Source organism: Watersipora subatra, chromosome 3, assembly GCF_963576615.1.
Source record: "Watersipora subatra chromosome 3, tzWatSuba1.1, whole genome shotgun sequence".
NCBI classification, from domain to species: domain Eukaryota; kingdom Metazoa; phylum Bryozoa; class Gymnolaemata; order Cheilostomatida; family Watersiporidae; genus Watersipora; species Watersipora subatra.
The window spans coordinates 34789733-34811536 of NC_088710.1; the positions used below are offsets into that span (position 1 = coordinate 34789733).

General features: G+C 35.7%; 2 protein-coding genes across 3 annotated transcripts; one reads left to right on the forward strand and one right to left on the reverse strand.

The window, feature by feature from the left end:
• The first annotated feature begins 1978 nt into the window (after positions 1-1978).
• On the forward strand, positions 1979-6217 carry LOC137391508 (actin-related protein 2/3 complex subunit 4-like). The gene is made up of 4 exons (XM_068078010.1): positions 1979-2092; positions 2560-2671; positions 5069-5164; positions 5848-6217. The coding sequence occupies exons 1-4, from the start codon at positions 2028-2030 to the stop codon at positions 6022-6024; spliced, it is 450 nt and encodes a 149-aa protein (XP_067934111.1). The 5' UTR covers positions 1979-2027; the 3' UTR covers positions 6025-6217.
• Positions 6218-6356: 139 nt separating this feature from the next.
• On the reverse strand, positions 6357-19192 carry LOC137391506 (mitochondrial carnitine/acylcarnitine carrier protein-like). 2 transcript variants are annotated; one of them, XM_068078007.1, is made up of 9 exons: positions 19093-19192; positions 12865-13028; positions 12035-12127; positions 11183-11310; positions 9405-9613; positions 8335-8410; positions 7210-7319; positions 6749-6873; positions 6357-6497 (listed from the first exon to the last, which is right to left on the reverse strand). In XM_068078007.1, the coding sequence occupies exons 2-9, from the start codon at positions 12967-12969 to the stop codon at positions 6438-6440; spliced, it is 906 nt and encodes a 301-aa protein (XP_067934108.1). In that variant the 5' UTR covers positions 12970-13028; positions 19093-19192; the 3' UTR covers positions 6357-6437. The 2 variants fall into 2 exon arrangements, with proteins under 2 accessions (XP_067934108.1, XP_067934109.1); XM_068078008.1 differs by lacking the exon at positions 19093-19192 and adding an exon at positions 16087-16175.
• Positions 19193-21804: the final 2612 nt, after the last annotated feature.

The following is a 21804-nucleotide window of genomic DNA, read 5'->3' on the forward strand; positions in this document are numbered from 1 at the left end:
GTTCTTTAGGCCTGTTATAATGTAGTAGTTTGAGTGTAGCTGTGGATACGTATTCACCTTCCACCATTGACTATCCCTCAAAAATTGTGTTATTCTTTGTAAGATTATTCTAATAAACCAGTACCATCAAACACTGGTTACATACTGTCAAACCTCTATTTAAATGCCTTGGCGCTCTATTTTTCAACCCTTTATCTATAGTGGTGTTTTATGAGAGGTGACGTTCAAATAGAAGGTTGTGTTGTATTTTGTTGACTAGCTTCTAAGAATTTTAGGATGATAATTTTAATCCATTTACGGGCGAAACGAATGTAGCCTATATTTTGCGCTCTCCTTTGGACGGAGTCACATTAACCCTTTTTGATATAAGAAATCTGCTGTAACTTACCTCCAACTTGTCATAGATTTCTAAATAAATATGTATTATGAAGCTGTGAAATATCTCTACCAGGTGGTATACATGTATATATTGCTCGCAATTAACCTATGATGATCTTGTAGCCTGCGTTGAAATTTGTTGGAGCTTTCAATTTTTTATTTCATTATTTTAAATTTAAGGAGTATTTTCATTATTCAACTACATTTAACAATGTTGCATAAAATCTAATTGCACTCATTGATAGGTTTGCTACAGTTTGTAGCCAAAACTGTTTTTTATGTGCAATAGAAAATGAGTTGTGAGGCCTATCCATCGAAAGCGGAGTTTATTTAATGTCAATGATGCTATCAAATAATATGCTACAAATCTGCAAATTTATAATTTGTGTAATAAGAATCTATTAAATGCTACAAATATATTTACAAGAACAGGCAACATAAACAAACCATATTAATAATACATGCAGAAACAACTAACATTTTTGAACCAAAAATATTTGCATCTTTTGCTCGGTCAGTTGTGTTCTGATTGTTGCTTTCATTTGAACCCATTTCATCTTCTGGCTGTTCAATACTTGTTATATTGTTTCTGACCACAACTCTTCTTCTGCACTTCTGAACTAGTCGATATTAACGTCCAAACGGTTTTTTGAGAGGAGCAAAATTTTTACATATTGCCATTGAGAATACTTTTTGCGCAATTGCGAAACTTGTAGCCAAGTGACACGGCTTGAACGCTAAGCGTGCTAACCAGAAGTTTTAGTCTCACGGTGGAACAGATTTCATCATAATTTCTAAACCATTTTTCACATAATTTTATGTCAAAGTATCAAGACTGAGTTAAACAAAGGACTACTATTAGCCTCATACAGTTATTAATCAATTCTATGCAGTTGCCTTCAAAGCTCAACAGAAAAACTGTCAACCATTGGAGTTAGAAAACCGACTTTTATACTAGCAGCAGCCACGACATGATTAATTGTTATTGATGTAACCAAGTCATTATTAGTATCATTTTCAGAACACCTTTTTACTGATCACTTGGTATTATCGGTTCTTAAATCAAATTTCAGAGTAGTGGTCAAATAGAAGTAGTGTTCAATAAATGGGTGGCACTCTATTTTTCAGCCATTTTCCTGTAGTGGTGGACAAATAGAGTTGGAATTCAAATAGAAGTGGCATTCAAATAGAGGTGGCGATAAATTGGAGGTGGCGTTCAAATAGAGGTGGTGTTCAAGTAAAGGGTGGCGCTATATTTTTCACCTCTTCTCCGATAATCAAATATAGGTTATCTTCTCCGGCTATCAAATAAAGGAGGCGATCAAACAAAGGTGATGACCAAATAAAGGTGGTGTTTAAATAGAGGTGGCATTCAAATAGAGGTGGCATATAGAGGTGGCGTTCAAATAGAGGTGGCGTTCAAATAGAGGTGGCGTTCAAATAGAGGTGGCGTTCAAATAGAGGTGGCATTCAAATAGAGGTGGCATTCAAATGAAGGAGGCGCTCAAATAGAAGATTTGCGGTATACAATAGTTTTTTTTATAAGAAAGATCTGTATGTGTATATAACCTTCATATACAACATGTTATTTTTAGTCGGCCACCCTGAAGCCCTATCTCACTGCAGTCAGACACACATTAACAGCTGCAATGTGTTTGGAAAACTTTTCTTCACAAGTTGTAGAAAGGCACAACAAACCAGAGGTTGAGGTTAAGTGAGTTTTTTTATTCTAATATTTGCAAGGATGCTGTCCAGTGAAACATTACGAAGGCTGTCATAAAAAGTAATGGGTAATTTATTCAAAGTTGTATGTCACTTAGAAGTAACCGTTGTAAAGTTTGCCTATTTTCCGAAAATAGTTGTGGGCTGACAACTGTATTTTGATCAAGAGTTGCTTTCTCATGAAGCGGTATATAATCACCACACTTCTGCACCAGCAATAAAGGTCAATGACACATGTGAGACATTGTTGTTCTTACAAAGTAGGACAAAGTTTCAAGATTTAATTTTTAATTGGTTTTTATTAAAATTATAAAAATATTACAGAAACAGCAGGTACAACAAACAAATAGTTGCACAAAAAACAAATTGTAGTGTGAGTCAATTTCAGTAAAGTCTGTTTTACTTATTCTGTATATATATACATACAATAAACCCTGATAATTAGCAAAAATGTTGTAGGACAAGCAAAGAGCTGCTACTAACTCCAGTTACTATAAGTCGTAATGAAAGGGAGAAAGTGCTAATAGAGGGCTCAGTTAACTCTATTAGAGTTAGTATAGCAATTAAACAGGTATGTAGACTACTTACTATAGAGAAGGTATGTAAACTACTTACTATAGAGAAGGTATGTAGACTACTTACTCTAGAGAAATTATATAGACTACTTACTCTAGAGAAGGTATATAGGCTACTTACTCTAGAGAAATTATATAGACTACTTACTCTAGAGAAGGTATATAGACTACTTACTCCAGAGAAGGCATATACCGTAAGTCCTTATACTCAACCCGCGCGGCTTGTCGTTGGGCGCGGCTTCTGGTTCAAGGTTATAGGCCGCGGCTAAAGCCAAGTTTTTAAAACTTACGTGGGACTCAGGGCGGCTTCTCGACAAACGCGGTCTCTGCTCAGTTCCGCGCTATAACCATAGAATCGCAGTCATGATACACTTTTATGTACAGGGTTTTGGCAACCTACTCGTTTATTTTCAAGGTCATGTTTATGGAATACTTTAGACTGAAGAAGAATTTATCGATTATGTTTAACTCACCACGGTCATAGGTAATTAACACCTTTTCATTCTTGACTGGCATCTTTCTATAAACGTGAAGCCCTCTAACAGCGCAATAAAAATCTAGCTGAGACATGGCAAGTAAGTTCTTGATGCAAGGGTTTAGGAGTTTTAATTTGAACTTGGAAGTAAAAGAAAAATCTTTTCACGTGTACTAATGTAGCCTGTTTTCTTATTCAAAAGAATGGGGGTATAGCGAAACCCGTCTTAACACACTCGCTCCCGAAGGAGGTCAAGGACGACAAAACCTCAGTCATTAGCCGCGGTCTGTGGGCATATGCGGCTTGTTGGAGGATTATTTTTTCTTTCGTGAGTCATCTGTTTTTGAGCACAAGCCGCGCGGCTTGAGCATGAGGACTTATGGTAGACTACTTACTCTAGAGAAGCTATATAGACTACTTACTCTAGAGAAGGTATATAGACTACTTACTCTAGAGAAAGTATATAGACTACTTACTCTAGAGAATGTATAGACTACTTACTCTAGAGAAGGTATATAGACTACTTACTCTAGAGAAGGTATATAGACTACTTACTATAGAGGTATGTAGACTACTTACTTTAGAGAAAGTATATAGACTACTTACTCTAGAGAAGGTATATAGACTACTTACTCTAGAGAAAGTATATAGACTACTTACTCTAGAGAAGGTATATAGACTACTTACTCTAGAGAAGGTATATAGACTACTTACTATAGAGGTATGTAGACTACTTACTCTAGAGAAGGTATATAAACTACTTACTCCAGAGAAAGTATATAGACTACTTACTCTAGAGAAAGTATATAGACTACTTACTATAGAGAAGGTATGTAGACTACTTACTCTAGAGAAGGTATATAGACTACTTTAGAGAAGGTATATAGACTACTTCTCTAGGGAAGGTATATAGACTACTTACTCTAGAGAAAGTATATAGACTACTTACTCTAGAGAAAGTATATAGACTACTTACTCTAGAGAAAGTATATAGACTACTTACTCTAGAGAAGGTATATAGACTACTTACTCTAGAGAAGGTATATAGACCACTTACTATAGAGGTATGTAGACTACTTACTCTAGAGAAAGTATATAGTCTACTTACTCTAGAGAAGGTATGCAGACTACTTACTCTAGAGAAAGTATATAGACTACTTACTCTAGAGAAGGTATGTAGACGGTGTGTCCCATCTTATGGGGCTGTGTCGTATCTTATTGAGGTGTGTCGTATCTTATGGGGTGTGTCGTATCTTATGGGATGTGTCGTATCTTATTGAGGTGTGTCGTATCTTATGGGGTGTGTCGTATCTTATGGAGTGTGTCGTATCTTATGGGGGTGTGTCGCATCTTATGGGGGTGTCTCGTATCTTATGGGGGTGTGTCGCGTCTTATTGAAGTGCATCCAATCTTATGGGATGCGTCCTACCGTAGTAGGGTGTGTATGATCGTATATGCGTATTGGGTAGCATTGCTGATTACTTCATCTTTTTTAATGTGTTATTAATGTGTTATTAATGTGTTATTTGGCCCTCTAACCTTTTATTAAAGGTTATAAACTGAAAGTGCCATCAGATCAACCTGATTATAGCAGCTTACCTATTCTCTAAGTTGTGCAAGAAGCTGTCTCTGCGGGCAAGCCAAAACTGACAAGCTCATGTTATATATGCAGTATGATATTTTTGAGATTCTGCAGGTCATGTACTTCTTTTTACCTAACTAGATTACCCTGAATGATCACCATTACAATTCTGCTATTTTCAAATGTAATGCTTTAAAAACAGTGATGCCTGGAATCACTCTATAGCTGCCACCCCCCCCCCCCCCCATTCAGCTGAGCACTCCAAGGCTAACCTTTGTTAATTGCTAACTGCTCTCACATGTAGTTATATATATACTTTCGCTTTTAATTGGTCAGGCTGATGACATAGAACGCATTCTCTGCCATAAATTCACCAATTTCATGATGCAAAGAGCAGAAAACTTCACAATTCTTAGGAGGAAACCCGTTGAGGTATGTGCATTTCTTTTTATGTGCATTTTCTATAGTACAGTCATACCGCGACATACGAGAAATTTGAGATACAACAAAAATTTTAAGCAAACCATGGCCTTGAGATGGGAGGCAAATTTGAGATACAAACATAAGAGATGCTACTTGATGTGTTCGGTAGGTGGCCAGGTGTGCAAGAGGCTGCTTGCGAGACCAGCATGGCTCGGTCTTTTTCGTAGGATCAGTTTGAAAAGGTTTCAAAAGTTGGAGAAAAGTGAAGGTGAAAGAGAGGCAAAAAGTGCCAAACTGATAGATAATAAAAAAATGAAATGAAGCCAAAATTAGAATTAAGTTTAGTGTAAGATTAAAACTTAATTTAAGTATGTGCGTAATAACCTAAAGTCATTCAAGTTAAATTTAAAGTTCATGCTATGTTACATAGCATCACACAAGTGTAGCATACCGAGCGTGTCGCCGCTATGCTAATATCCCATTTTAGGTATTTCTTCAGAGGGTGGGAATGGAATCGATCTGTATTAAGTTATTTTATATAAAACAGAGTGATTTGAGAATCTAGAGAACTGATATACGAGCTCGGTTGCGAAACTTATAAGCTCGTATGTTAAGGTATGACTGTATTGCTTGAAATTTATGAAACTGCAAGTTATTTGCGCTAAACATCATTTCGGTTATTCGATCTTCAGGGTTTCGACATCAGCTTTCTCATCACTAACTTCCACATGGAACAAATGTACAAACATAAACTCGTCGATTTCGTCATCAGCTTCATGCAGGAGATTGACAAAGAGATCAGTGACCTTAAACTGTCTGTGAACACAAGGGCAAGAATATGTGCTGCCGAGTTCCTTCAACGCTTCTGATCTTCCCTGTCCACATTACGTCTGCGGAAACTGCTGCCATGAAGTGACACAATCATATGTTTGTAGTGGACTAAGACTAGGTTATTCTCGCTGCCTCTGCTTGATGCTTTAAGCTTATGCCAGTATCTTGATTTGATTCTTGAAAATTTTTTTTGTACAATTTTTTATAGTTTCGAATAAAGTGCAAAAGTCATGAGTGAAAATCACTAAAACAAAGAAGAATTTCAGGTGCCAGCTAGCATGCAGTAATAACAGCTCACCCACCAGATTAAAAGAGCATGATTGAAAACAACTAAAAAGCTAAAATCATAAATGACTAGGTTGAGCAATGGAAGGTCAACAGCGTAATAGTCCTGGATCCATAAACTGTAGAGCCCCAATCTGTTTGAAACCTTCAGTAGAATGTCGGAAACTTAGTTTGGAAAGACAAAATTGAGGAAACGCATAGACATCTCATATCCAAAGAAGCAGGCCTGAAAGAAATCAATCAAAAACAATCTTTTAATTAGCATTATAAAAGGGGATGCAACTCTGTTTATGAATGTTAATTGATGCCTAGAGCCAGAAACCGTAGTATTGTTAGCTACTACAAAAATATAAAAATGTTTCGATGAAAAAAAGCAGCAATACTGCATTTTAGTAAGCCCTGGGTACAATGACTTTATGTAGTGCAATACAAACAGGCTTTACCTAACCAGAGTATATTTATAATAGAGTTACTCACTGCATTGGCTGGGAACGCTCGAACTAAAACAGGAGTTAAACCTTTAAAAAGTCCCTTTGGTCCGCTCTCACGCATTATTTCTGCAAATACGCTCCGTATTCCATTCTTGTATGTTCCTTCAGGTGCTGAAACAAATGCTGGCAAATTATATGATAATGCACTAAAAATGGCAAATTATATGATAATGCTCTTCAAAGAAAATGTTGGTAGACCTTAAAAATAGAAAAAGTAGGTATTATTTTTTTTAAATATAAAGGCTGAAATACAAGTCTATATTTGCAGGTTATACAGTTAATGGATTACACTGGTAACATGTTATAGAGCTGACAAGTTACTTTGTTAGCATGTTAAATGCTTGAAAACTCACATGGTTAGCAAATTATGCAGTTAATAAGTTAGAGATAATAAATTGCATGGTCAACGTGTTATATACTTACTAAGTTACGTTGTTGACAGGTTACCTGTTTGATAGCGAGATTTGAGTGTGTCAGGAACGATGGCGACGCACCAGTTAGCTATTCCAGTTAGCCCTCCACATGTTAACACTATTCCTGGGTTCAGCTCTTTCCTCCTGCCAACCAACATAACATTTCTCATTCATGTCCAATTCTCTCTATATCCAGAGATATTGCAGCAAGGCACATATACGATAAAATGTGCATTTCATTTTACAGCAAAGGTTTGAATACTGTTTGTAAATTCTATTCAGGTGATCAAGATTCAGGTAGCCAAGATCAGGTCTCTAGGGTGATTTTACCTGACACAAACCACAATCTCCTAATCCTCATAACTTATTAAAACAAATGAAACTATTTTATAGCAAATCAAACAAGTTACTCACAAATGCTCAAGATGCGTTGAAACTGGATGACTTGGTGTAAGTATTCACCAGCTCATCCGAGTAATTATTTTTAAGTTTTCACCTTTACAAAAAAACAAAGATATACTTGAAAAAAAAGTGAAGCCATCACATAGGGCATACTCTGTAAAGGAAAAAGCTCATTGTCCCTTAGAACATTATTCATTATATATTGCACATTATTTTTCCCTAGAAGATCAGTTTATGGCAACAAACAGCGAAAAAAATATGAAGATCTGCATTCAATGTTATGAAGATCAAGAGATGAGTAACCAGAAGGACAATGATGAATATCAAGGGATAGGTAACCAGAGGGACAATGATGAATATCAAGGGATAGGTAACCAGAGGGACAATGATGAATATCAAGGAATAGGTAACCAGAGGGACAATGATGAATATCAAGGGATGGGTAACCAGGGAGACAATGATGAATATCAAGGGATGGGTCACCAGAGAGACAATGATGAATATCAAGGAATAGGTAACCAGAGGGACAATGATGAATATCAAGGGATGGGTAACCAGAGGGACAATGATGAATATCAAGGGATGGGTAACCAGAGGGACAATGATGAATATCAAGGGATGAGTCGCCAGAGGGACAATGAATATCAAGGAATAGGTAACCAGGGAGACAATGATGAATTTCAAGGGATGGGTAACCAGAGGAACAATGATGAATATCAAGGGGTGGGTAACCAGAGGGACAATAATTGAGACTCACGCTTTTCCCTGATACTCCCCAGCCATGTGAAGAAGAGTTTCATACACGGCGAAATACACACCAGATGCCGGTACATCTACAAGAAGACGTAACTGATTATGACACTCTCTAGCAAAAGCTACACGAGACAGAACTGATGAATAATTCCATTGCATGACCGGTGACCTACTTTTAAACATGCAAAAATAGGCTCCTTACTATTATAGTGCTTTTCCTACAGTACATAGCATTGCATCATCTTCAGTGTAAAACATAACGCAAAAACACAAGAAAGCTCTCATATGAAAACAACGAGTATCCTTCAGAATTTTCTCAGAACCTGTGCTTTAGTCACATTTTTTTTCTTTCTTTTGGCATGTAATAAAAAACATTATTTTGTTAAAGATCACTAATACCAATAAGGAGTTACACCTGCATACATGCAGTCAACAGATTCAACCGTTCGACATAAAGAAGTTGCGTGTACACAGCTGGTCACCCAGTTAATTCTATCGGTGGTAAAAGTTCTTTTTTCCAGATCACCTTCATTTGACCTTTACATTGACAGAGACAACCGCTTTTCGTCAAATAAGAATCAAGAGAAAGCTAAACAAACACATACTCTTTCTTTTTTACCACTTCTGAATTAAATATTATATCAGCTGAGAAAATACTTCACAATCTTTATTATGAATCCAATAAAGAACAATGGACCCCGAGTCTCTCTACCAGCTGAGACTTTGCTGCTAAAGACGAAAAGGTGTAGTAAAGCACTGAAAAATTTTGCAATGAGTTGGTCTTTCTTTGCAAGATAAAAATTTTTTTAAGCAAGCTAAACAGTGACAAAATAATGAATTCAGACAGACAAAAAAGGAAAAATGGACAGGGACATACTTTAGTTTGAAAATAGAGAGGCCACATCTACATTTACTACTTACCAAACTAGCAGTGTGTATAACAGTGGTGAGGGAAGTTCATAGTTTTTAGTAAAACATCCGACCACCTATGTTAATTTTAACAAGTTGACTTCATTTCTTGTGTTTGAAGTATCCAGACTCACCAAACTTCACTAGATCACAAAAGCTATGTACCTCTCATCAGGGTAGCTCCTGTGCCTTTGTAAACGCTGGCTATGCCTCCCGTCTTATAGAGCTGTTTAGCGCAGTCCCACGGTCCTGCATATTTCTTGGTGCCAGAATCAGCTTGAATCTGCAGCAGACACTTTATCCTCTCTCCAGGAGCCATGATGACAGTCGTTGCCACTCCTGCCAGACAACCGGCATTAAAAAGCTGCAGTGTGCTGCAAAATACAAGAGTCACGGTTATTTATGCAGATTGAGGTCAGTATGAAGTACGATGGTGCCAGTGACTAGTGTCGCCTGATCAGTGACTAGCTATATTCTACATTTTCTCTTTTCTAAATAATTTATTACACTTAAAATAATTTGATGGCGAACAATTTGTTTCTTTCTTTGGCCTATAGTAATCGCAAAACAATTACTATAATTCCTCCAGTTTATTTAAAAAAGTCATCAAACTTAGTAGCAGTAGGTTCTTCAAGCTACACGCATTAAAACCTTCATAAAAACGTCCTTGAATATTTTAAAAAAAGAATCAAGCAAAGATCCCCATTTTAAAATGTATTCACACACTCAAGCCTTTATTTTTTAAGTAACCATGACATTTTAAATATGTAGTACAGGCTCAGGATTATTAGATAGTTTTATAGCAGGGATCAATAAACCATGTACAAAAGATATAGAACAACAATGACTAAAAGGAGCGGAGACAAATTGGTAGAGGTTATAGTGAAAACAGAGACAAAAACTTAATTGTAACGCTCATAATACAGAATGGAGGAACCCAACACATAGTAGAGATAACAATAAACATGCTGGATAATAGGAATAGGCTCACAGTAATAGTTGCCAAAAAAGAATGTCAAATATCTGCAGCCTAACTACATAGTATGTATCACGTCATGCGAATGCATGTAAGAGTTATCCCCTCTCTATCACACGCTAGTTAGAAGAGAAGATAACTAGAAACTTAACAACACAACACCACTTACCATAGCAATCCTTTGCTGGACAGAGCAATGTTGTATGTCGCTTGCGTCAGCATCAGAGCGAGCCAAACAAAAGACTATTTCACTGAGCACATATTAGACCGATAGAATTCTCATTTATCTCGATCATGTTACTTTTTAAGTTTTGAGAAAAGACTGAAAAACTTTGAAGATCAAAAACAGATTTTGGCAAGCAACAAAAATGGCTTCTCCAAATGATAGTACAGAAAATAATTCTAATGGCTCATTAAAACGTTTTAGGGGCTCAGATCAGGTTGCGAACCAGCTTCTGGATGAAATTTAAAACAGTGGATCAGAGTTACACCCTAGTGATTTCGATTCAGACTTACTTCTGATGTTTCTTATGATCGATATTTTCAGCCGGGCTCGTCACATTTATTACGGCAACAACAACAATTAGTAATTCATGTATTGATGTAATCTAGTTATTATCAGCATCAGTTTGTAGATAATTTTCTACTGATCATTATTATGCCAAGTTCATGAAGATAAACAGACAGTTTGAGTTATGACCATAATAGTGAGCGGAAAACATAATGGCCATTTGTCCGAGATTAATCCGACCCTCGGAGAGGAACTCAGAAAATAAACTTGCCTGGCAAAGGGTTCATACTAAGTCATCCTGAAGTTATGTAATAAAGATCAGTGCCATCTCTATGATAATAAATCACAGCAGTCATAATACTTGATGAATAAATAGTTCAATGCAAGCCGAGCTATAGCTACATGTACATATTCTTCAGCAAGTATGCAGTCTCATAGTAAAAACGCTGTACTTACCTCAGAGCATCATCTTCATGCTTCTGCTGTAATTTTTTGCCAATTCCAAAGCCGAGGAAACATACGGCATACATGGGAGTTACCCCCACAATGGGGGCAGCCATACCTTTATATAAACCTAAGAATCCCTGAAACAAAACCTCACTGCACTCAATAAGGTTAGGAAAACTAAGGCAATATTTCTAATAAGATGCATTAGAACTTCAATGCTGATATTATTACCAACACTAGCCTAAAACTTGGAAATCATTTTAAAAATTGAAAAAGTCAGGAAAAAAGATTTCCTTGTACAGGACTCGAACTCGCAACTTTCAGCATGATGGACCGAAACTAACAACTGTTTGCAATTGACCTCTAATTAGCATGTCAGAACAATTGTACGTAGAGTTATTACATCTGACGATCTCTCTCTGCACTCCAGACTACCAGGGTACTAGAATACATAAAATAGGGTCATCATTTTGAAAACTATTTTAAATTCAATTCTAGGGAGCACCAATCGCAACATATCCTAAAATCGCCAAATATCCTAAAATAATTTTCAGCAGCACAAAAATGTAAGTAACGATCTTAGTTACACTTACAAACATCTGCCTGGAGTGCTGACAGAGGTCAGCATCTTTGTTACACCTACAAACATATGCCTGGAGTGCTGACAGAGGTCAGCATCTTTGTTACACTTACAAACATCTGCCTGGAGTGCTGACAGAGATCAGCAACTCAGACGGACGAAGCCTTATCACATGCGCTGGCAAAAGGCAGCACCTTAAACGGAAAATCACCTACCAGAGGTGCTGTTAATGGTCACAAACGGTTAGTACAACAGAAGTTACAGTGTATAAATATACACACCTCATTAATCACAGTTTTTTTGGCACAATCATAGAGTCCTGTATACTGAGGAAGTTTTCCCGCTTCTGGCTTGGGCTGTGTTTGAAGTCGCACCTAACAAATGTCAAGGACTACATAAACAAATGACAGAATGACGGCTACTTACTGCAGTTTCAGAATCGATATCGACATACATATCAGCTAGCTGACGGGTCTGTATATTCACTGTGTCTTCATGCTGACATTACTACTACTACTTCTGTTAGTTAATAAGTGATGATATTAAGTACTACTACTTCTTCTGTTAGTTAATTAGTGATGATATTACTACTACTTCTTCTGTTAGTTAATAAGTGATGATATTACTACTACTACTTCCGTTAGTTAATAAGTGATGATAATAATACTACTTCTGTTAGTTAATAAGTAATGATACTACTACTTCTGTTAGTTAATAAGTGATGATAATAATACTACTTCTGTTAGTTAATAAGTGATGATAATAATACTACTTCTGTTAGTTAATAAGTGATGATAATAATACTACTTCTGTTAGTTAATAAGTGATGATAATAATACTACTTCTGCTAGTTAATAAGTGATGATACTACTACTTCTTCTGTTAGTTAATAAGTGATGATACTACTACTTCTTCTGTTAGTTAATAAGTGATAATAGAACTACTTCTGTTAGTTAATAAGAGGTACTTTAGTCTAATGAATTGATGTGCTTCGGAACCAAAACTATGTACATGTAAGTGTTTATTACAACTTTGGAATACCTCCTAGTTTTGTGTGAGGTTATTAGTGATTTCCTATCGCGTATTAAACTCCTAAAATATCAGTACTGACCTTGATAGTATCTAATGGATGCCCACTAGCTACCAAACACATCCCACCAAATCCTCCTGCAAAGAAGTTCTTAGTGGGGCTGACTTTGTTCTCTCCTTCAGACATGATGACTTTGGAATGTGCTTATTGAATGTGCTTTTTGGTGAGATCCGTACTCTTTGGTACTGAAATGAAAGGGTAATCCAGAGAGTTAGAACGAGAAAGAGCTAATTAACGCATTGAGAGCTATTAAAAAGGGCTTCACAATTTAATTAACAACTTCAAAAGACTAACGATTTCAAACTATTGATATGAGCTTCAGACAAGTTATAACCCTATAAAGAACAGAGAAAGCATAATATTATTATGCTTTATTAGTTATCTTGAGGTGTTGACTGATGTTCTAAAAAAAGAATCAAGGAGATTGACCCACTAGAAGCTGAGATATAGCCAGCCAAACACAGGTCTACCTAATAACGAATCAGAGGAAAACCCTTAGAAAATCCCGAGAACTGTGACGTATGAAATCGACTTATTGGTAATGTGCCGGAGTTGCGCACCCTTACCGCCGTTACGTATAATGATTGTTTTAGGCTACGATATGTGAAACGCTTCTCGTGATAGTAAAGAATTTACAGGCTAGCTCTGGTTTATCAGGAAAATCAAGCAAACATTGTGTGGTAAAGGCATTTGCCCACAGCCCCTCGCCATGATTTTTCAAAACAGAAGAGCAGATTTTGACTATTGTGCTTCAAATTTTAACTCGATCTCCACGGATATGCTCCGAAGATCCTCTGTTCAACGAACGGCGCGTGTATAGTCTATATGCGACATCCGCGATTTGCAGTTTGTTTAGAATAAGAAATAGGAATGTGAATTTTTGTTCATTCATCATTTTTCTACTGTGTACCTACTGCAGCATTCAGTTGATTTTTATGATTATCGTCACTATTAACAGACTGTAAGTTCACTACAGCCATAATTTTAAAAAGAATAATTTGACAGTGCTGCTCTTGCTGTAAGAAAAGAAAACAATAACTTTTGATTTGATTTTTCTATTTATCTATTATCTTATCTATGATTATTTTTTATGATTAATATAATAATCATAATGCATATTATACAAAATAATAATATATACCTAACTGCGTATAGAATAAATGGTGTAACTAATATAATTTGTAGAAAATTCCAAATGATAACCGAGATTGATGATTGATTTAATTGATTCCATTTATTAGCTATAGTTAAAAAAATCTGAACAGCGCTAAAGATGAGTCTGAATAGGGAAGCTAAGTGGGAGAACAACAAAACTGAGCTGAACTAGCAAGATAGCGACCTAACTAACTAAGGATAGCGAAATGTTGCGAAATAATAGATGCGTGTAATTATTTTATGCTAAAACTAATCTACACGTCAGAGGGATTGGTTCGGAATTCTCAGAGCAATGATTGTTAGGCCCAATTTGATTGTTCCATACTTCCAGGGATTAAACCAATTAAAAAGCTGTGATTGTCATAGGAGAGCGCATTAGTTGGCTTAATTGACCAATGGCACACAAGTCGATTTCATACGTCATATATTGATGATTACCAAAACACCTATGTTTTTTGGTAGACCTGTGTTTGGCTGGCTATATCTCAGCTTTTGGTTGGTCAATCTCCTTGATTCTTTTTTTAGAATATCAGTCAACACCTCAAGATAAATAATAAAGCATAATAATATTATGCTTTCTCTATTCTTTAAAAACATTATAAGAAAGACCATTTACTTTGCTTGACCAAAAATGAGACATTACAAACGCATGATAACTAAAAAAAATGATTCTTTCATTATATTGACGAACAGCTGGTGCTCAGCTATGAGTCTTTTTCTAATCATTAAAACCAACCAACTCACAGCGTTGTAAAATCCAGAAGTAAAATTTAGACTTGGAGAATAGAACACCTGTATTAGCCATTGCAAACACTATTTTGCAACACTTGCATACTTAGTGTGCTGTGATTCATACAGCAGTCTGTAGTTGACCCTTTATCTTTTCACTAAATGGTATATAGCATCTATTTCAGCAAAATCCTTGATGAAATGACTTTGCAACAAACCCATCATGAATTTTAAATTCACTCACTTGAGTTTGGTTGAATAATTCGTTTAGATTATTCAACCAAATGCGTTTAGATTTGACTTTTTCCAAATCCCAAATCAGGGACCAAAATGGGTTCGCTTACTGTTTTTTAATATGCTACGTATTTATAACATTTACTGTTTTTAAATATAACTAACTCAAATTTCATCCAAATTAAAAAACAGATTATAATGTGTAGTAAAAAGGTATATTTTAATGTTTCAAGTAAAAATAAAACTGTTTCACCTATAGTGAGAGATACAGGAGAATTATACATGTATAATTCTCATGTATTTCTCACTGTATACAAACTAGAGTTTGCATATGTTTTGCATTCTGATAGCAAGAATAACTAGTCAAATAAAACAGGTACTTATAATTGGTGAAAAAGGTGACCAATAGCAAATGGTGATGGTATCTCTCATTGTATACAAACTAGAGTTTGCATATGTTTCGCTTTCTGATAGCAAGAATAACTAGTCAAATAAAACAGGTACTTATAATTGGTGAAAAAGGTGACCAATAGCAAATGGTGATGGTATCTCTCATTGTATACAAACTAGAGTTTGCATATGTTTCGCTTTCTGATAGCAAGAATAACTAGTCAAATAAAAAGGGTACTTATAATTGGTGAAAAGAGTGACCAATAGCAAATGGTGTAGCACAAATTAACCTCGTATCATGAAAGATAAGTTTTTCAAAATGTTGAAAGGTTTAGCCAGTCACTATTGTAGAGTTTTACTGTACTTCAGCGAAAGAAGACAAGGCTAGGGTTGCTTAACTACCTCTTCATTAAAAAGACAACTGAGAGCTGATCTTGTCAAATATATATATACTATTCCTAAAACAGTTGTAAATTATAACTCCCATGTAAGCTGTCACAAAACACTATTTATGGTTTTCGTTTGCATTTGGATAATTCCACTAAACGGCTAACCTAACGACGAACATCTGATGATTCCCAGCGTGGAGACAGTTGCATAGCTTGTATATTACATCGCATACAGCTATAGCGGTCATTTCTTTTAACAAGCATAACAACTGCAATACTAGATAAGGGTGGAATTAGGAATGAGATAGGTTAACTACAGAAAGAACAATATTATGGGTCTACATACATGGAAGACAGGGAGTGTGTCTAATAACATCATAGATGGAAGTATAAAAGGAAGGCAACTTTCGAAAGAGATGAGCAACAATCTGAAAAAGTACAGTGCGAAGTCTCTCAAAGAGATGGTCTTTTATTCCCGAAGTTTGAGGTGGTGATGACTCCTTATTAAATATATGAGAAAACAAATGATACAGTACAAGGAATAAAAGTTATGACATAAAACTAAACAAAAATCAAAGAATGATGCAATATGGCATGACTCAAACAAACAGCAAGAATAATCCATGAAGGCTTTAAAGAAGAACCCAAGCAAGATAAATGAGCTACCAGCAGCCTGAGAAGGAAACTAAAACTGACAGTACCTCCAACTGATTTATAAGTGGCAGTAAGCAACCAATAGAAACATTTACAATATTGTGAGCAAATGATAATCATGAAACGCTGAAAGATAAGATCCCGAAAATGTATATGACCAGAGTAGCTCATATGTTGAAATCAATTCTGATTGAATTCAGAAAACCTTCTTCAAGCTACAAATACACCTGCTACGCACTTACACAGACATGGCACAGAAATGCTGAAAAAAACATACAAAAATACAATGGATAAAAGAATGAGAAAGCTGATAACAATGTACCAGAGACCGCATAAAAGGTAGACAGCATTAAAGCAAATCAGATGGACATCGACAGGTAACTTACCAGTTGTCCAGTATTTGGAATGACTTACCAATATCAATCAGGTACATACATTGAAAATTCAAATAGTTTTAGGATTGCTTTAAAGAAGCATCTGCTTGACTCATTAGGATGGCTTCAGGTCTTAATATGTGAACATTTTTACATTAAGAAAATTGTCAACTCGGGCCCTGTACCTTGATTAGCCCTGCTACTGTGCACGCGTGCCTTCATCACTCCCTATTGTATTATGATTGCTTATTCTTATATATGTATATTTATTTAGTTTATGTCTCTGTGTGCATCTGTTTTTATGATAAAAATAAAAAAAATAAAAAAAAGAACAGGAAAAGGTAAGAAGATGGCTGCTGAGCACAAAAAATGAAACTGTAAATTATAGTCATCAGCATAGTGACGATAAAAACAGCAGAAATTATTGGTATGAATAACAGCGGAGAGACGATTGCTGAATTATAAAAACGATCAGAGCAACGCCGAAAACTGAGTAACTTCACACAAACTAAAAAACATGGCAAAAGAAACGTAGCAATAAATGAAGCAAAGGACTATGAAAAAGACAGACTGAAATATTGAAGAGCAAACTACCAAAGGACCATAATGGAGCAAACATGCCTCCTACCCAAAGCGATAGCAGTGTTCCTAGAATGCAAGTGTTCCGACAGAGATCCTTTAAGCTTACATTTGTCAGATCCAAAAAAATCAAGTGAAAACTCCTGGAGTAATGAGTGGTTATTCCAAGAGTAAACCATGACAAGCAACAATATTTGATATACCGCTATGTTGTATGTAAAATGAGAGTATGATCAATAGTTCTGTCAAAAAATGCTCTATGGTATTATAATAATTTACCAAAAGCTGTCGTAAAAAATTGATGTTACTGCATTTCCTTACTGCTGGGGTAGCTAAAGTGCATTTGAACAGCTAGCACCAATTAAGTTTATATGACTTTTGTAACTATTTCCCAACATACTCATTTTAACATTGTTTTTTTCATTTCCTATAACATACTTGCTTTAATGTTGTTTTTTGCCTTTGCTATAACCCATGTGTTACCATATGGAAATGAGAAGCCAAGAATGACCTAATACCAGCCTTCAATATAAATCTTACCCTAGAGAAAAAGTTATCTATATATACACAAGTATGTATATAAATATATATAGGCAAATATATAAATAAACGCAAATATATATATATATATATGCAAATATTTATATATATATGCAAATATATATAATACGCAGTGTTACAGCAGTAACCTAAGCCAAAAACTGGAGATAATCAAGTGGACTACTAATATGTTGGCAAAGACTTGAATAGGGTTCTAGTAAGGCATTATGTAGTAAAAAAGCTGCAAGGGTGATCCACTTGAGGTAGGACAAGCAGTTATATCACAGAAAAATAAGCAGATAAAATGACAACACATCTATACCTGTTTATTAGCGCTAGTGGACAAATATGGATTGCTAGACACAGGTATTGCTAGACACAGACAACTGCAGAGAACAACGTAAAAGCAGGTATGTTGGAAATAGTTACAAAAGTCATGTGAACTACATTGGTGCTAGCTGTTCGAATGCAACAAGTGTTAGATACATGTATCTATTAATTGTTAACAGATTAATAATTAATAGATACCTTAATTATTATTATAAAACCCCTAATGACTATAGTTATTTGTCATTAAGTAACTAAAACTGACTGAGAGACTGCCAATAACGGAAGCAGCTATAAAAATAAGCAGATACAATGACGTCAAATCTATAGTTGTCTGTTAGAGCAAGCGTACAAATATGTATTGCTAGACACATGTATGATCGCATAACAGAATTAGCTATAAAGAATAAGCAGATGAAATTGACTTGAACATTTCTATCCAGCCAATGAAGTACAGAAACCAAAAATTCGTCCTATTAAAAGCCGAATAAATGTTAAATGATTGACCCACCAGTTCCAAGAGAGTCGAAGGTGATTAAGAAAGAGTATTAGAGAGTATAGCAACACAAAAGAATGTAGCAGACTTAAGTCACGGTTACACCATATCATCTAGAACACTCATACCTACACACATATCTAACTTACGTTTGGTTAGGTAGACATGTCACTTGACGCCATACAAAAGCCAATGTTTGTACAAATAAAAGATTATCGAGCAAAGCTGGTATGTAGTGCAAAACTACGAAAATCGTATTCTTGTGTAAGTAGCTAAGACACAAAAGCATTCAATGAACGAGCTTCAACATTGCAACTAAAACCAACATAAATATTACACTAATGTCAATTCAGCAATCATACAGACTTTTTAATTTACTCACATGCAGCTAAGTATATCTTGGTAAAAGCTGCGCAAAACTTTGTTTAATGGGCCGGTTGTCAACGTCCAAAGTACAAAACTTGACCCTGCGCTGGCATCGCATATAGCGCAAGTGCGGGTTTTACTTGTAAAGTCGTGACATGAAATTGCATGGTCAGGCTATACATTAGCGAGCCTTTAATATAACACTGTTTGTCAAATGCAGATCTTTGCCTTTCTGGAGAGTTAGCTTCTCATTGAATCTTGCAAAACTATTGATAGCCTGTGTTCCTCACTTGTTTGTCAACTGTAAGCAATGAAGTTTCCAATATTCTTCATGAATACCATGAAGAATATTGATAGCTTTTTGATAATCATGATTATAAAAAAGTCAATGTTGGGTGATTAGAAAATGGGGCGTTTCTTACGAAAGCCTATTTCGCAGCTGACGTTTTCAGACGGAAAATTTAGTGTTACCGTTCGTGTGTTCGTTAGTGTTACCGTGTTAGACGGTAATTAGTGTTACCGTTCGCCGGCCAATCATGGGGCTGTTTTTAGCAGCTGACGTTTTCAGACAGGAAATTTAATAGTATTAGTGCTACTGTTCGCCGGCCAATCGTGGCAGGTTGTTCAGTCGAAAGAATACATGTACAGTGATACTTCAACTTACGAGTGCTCCAACGTACGAGAAACTTAAGATACGAGCCAGCTTTCTAGCAAGTTTTAGCACTAACATACGAGCCATGTTTGAGATACGAGCACTTGAGTGAGTTGCCAAGTATGCCGGAGGTGTTTTATTAGAACAGCATCACTCTGTATTTTTCAACTGCTCAGGTTATACTGTTGTACCGTGTTTTTTTGTGCACGATTTTCTGTGCAGAATTATGTGAATTAAAAGTACTGTGCGTAGACCGAAAGTTTGCCAGTAAAATGAAAGATAATACAAAGAAAAAGCAAATGATAACAGTCGATATTAAACGGAAAAGTATTGAAAAATATGCGAAATGTGTATGCGTGATTCAGATAGCTCGGCAATATGACAGAAATACATTCATAATTATCAAACAGAAGGATTATATTCAGGGCATTTAGTTCGCAAAAGGACTAACCAGTTTCTAAACGGTGCAGCGATCTTCACGACCGCTGATGGCATTGGACAAACAATTGGCCGGTGACAGCGTAACTGAAACGATGCAATGTGAAAAGGCCGGCGCTATCTATCCAAACTGTTTAATAGACAAGTTGGCTAGTGGTCGTGTGTTAACCATTTGTGACGACACCTGTGTTCGTCCTAATCGCAACATGTTGCAAGGGCGACAAAGGCAAACGTCCTTAGATAGGTTTATCTTAAAACGGCCGGCTAGTCGTGAAAGCGAAAAAAAGGAAAGATTTCTCGCTAACCAGTGAGAAATTTCAAACTATGAACGCCGAAGAAATTTTAATTACGTTTAGTTGAAAATGAAAGTTTGCTTTTAGGTTTGCTTCTAAGTTTGTCTTTTAACACTTTGATAAAATCTAAATTTATCAAAGTCAACTGTTGTAACGAAGGATAACTTATATCTCCCTCCCTGGCAAATGCGAGTGTTAACTGCTATTGTATGTATTTAATTTTACATTTTAATTAATCACATTTCCTTGCATTATTTTTTATTTGTTGCTTTTTGAAAGCATGTAGTACGTAAGGACAATAGCCAACATGTTCTTTCTGTTACAACATCTTGTTTTGAGTGTTTTATTTGCCTTTTTTTTAGAGTATGGAAACCAATCAATATATATTTAATTGTTCTATATATAAATGAATTGCACCAACATGCGAGTAAATTGACATACGAGCTGAGTCTCGGAACGCATTAAGCTCGTAAGTTGAAGTATGACTGTACATGTATTTCATAATTGTCGTCATCAGGCGGGAAATTCAATAATACCGTAGATATACGCGAGCATTAATAATAGGAACATTGTAGCAACTACATGTACATGTACTTCAACTTGAAAGGAAGATTAATTTGGGGATTTTCCTAGCCTATAAGGCAATGATTCCACTACGAGATACGCACAAAAATCCAGTGCATGCAACCTCTGCTTGCTGCGCATACCTTTACAGAGTTGTTTCGCCTCCAAAAATACCAGCTGTCATCTTTTCAAGGGGTTGTTTCTCCAAAAGAAAAAACAACTTTTGTAAAATCTGTTTTGGCTTTTTATTGAAAATTACTGTATTATTACTGATGATAACTGTTGATGCTGATTACTGATAAATTATACCTCACATATACAATATCAAGATCTTCATGCTTTTGCTGGTACAGTATAGACATCCATTTACTACATACATTTGTATTCTAGATGCTGTCTTTATTTAAAGTTCAGAACCCTTCAGTAAAAACACTATTGGCATTCGGTATAGAGCACACTCACACCAAAGTTACTTTAAAATTTCTCATTTTAAAAAAGGTGTGTCAAAAGAAAGTTAGTAACCACTCAAAAATGTATAACAATTCGCATGAACATTTTGAACATAATTGAGCTTTTACATTGTTTGTGGTAAACAAGGAAACTATGTAAGGGTGATGACGTAACTGACAAAAATAGGAAAAGTTAAATAGGATATTGTGTAAAGCTGAACATATCATAGCTGAACACAGCATCAGTGACAAAAATGGGAAGCCGAGATTGGTCGTTTGTGTAAACCGAATGTTTCTTGCTAAGTGTATACATAATTATACTCTTCAATTGT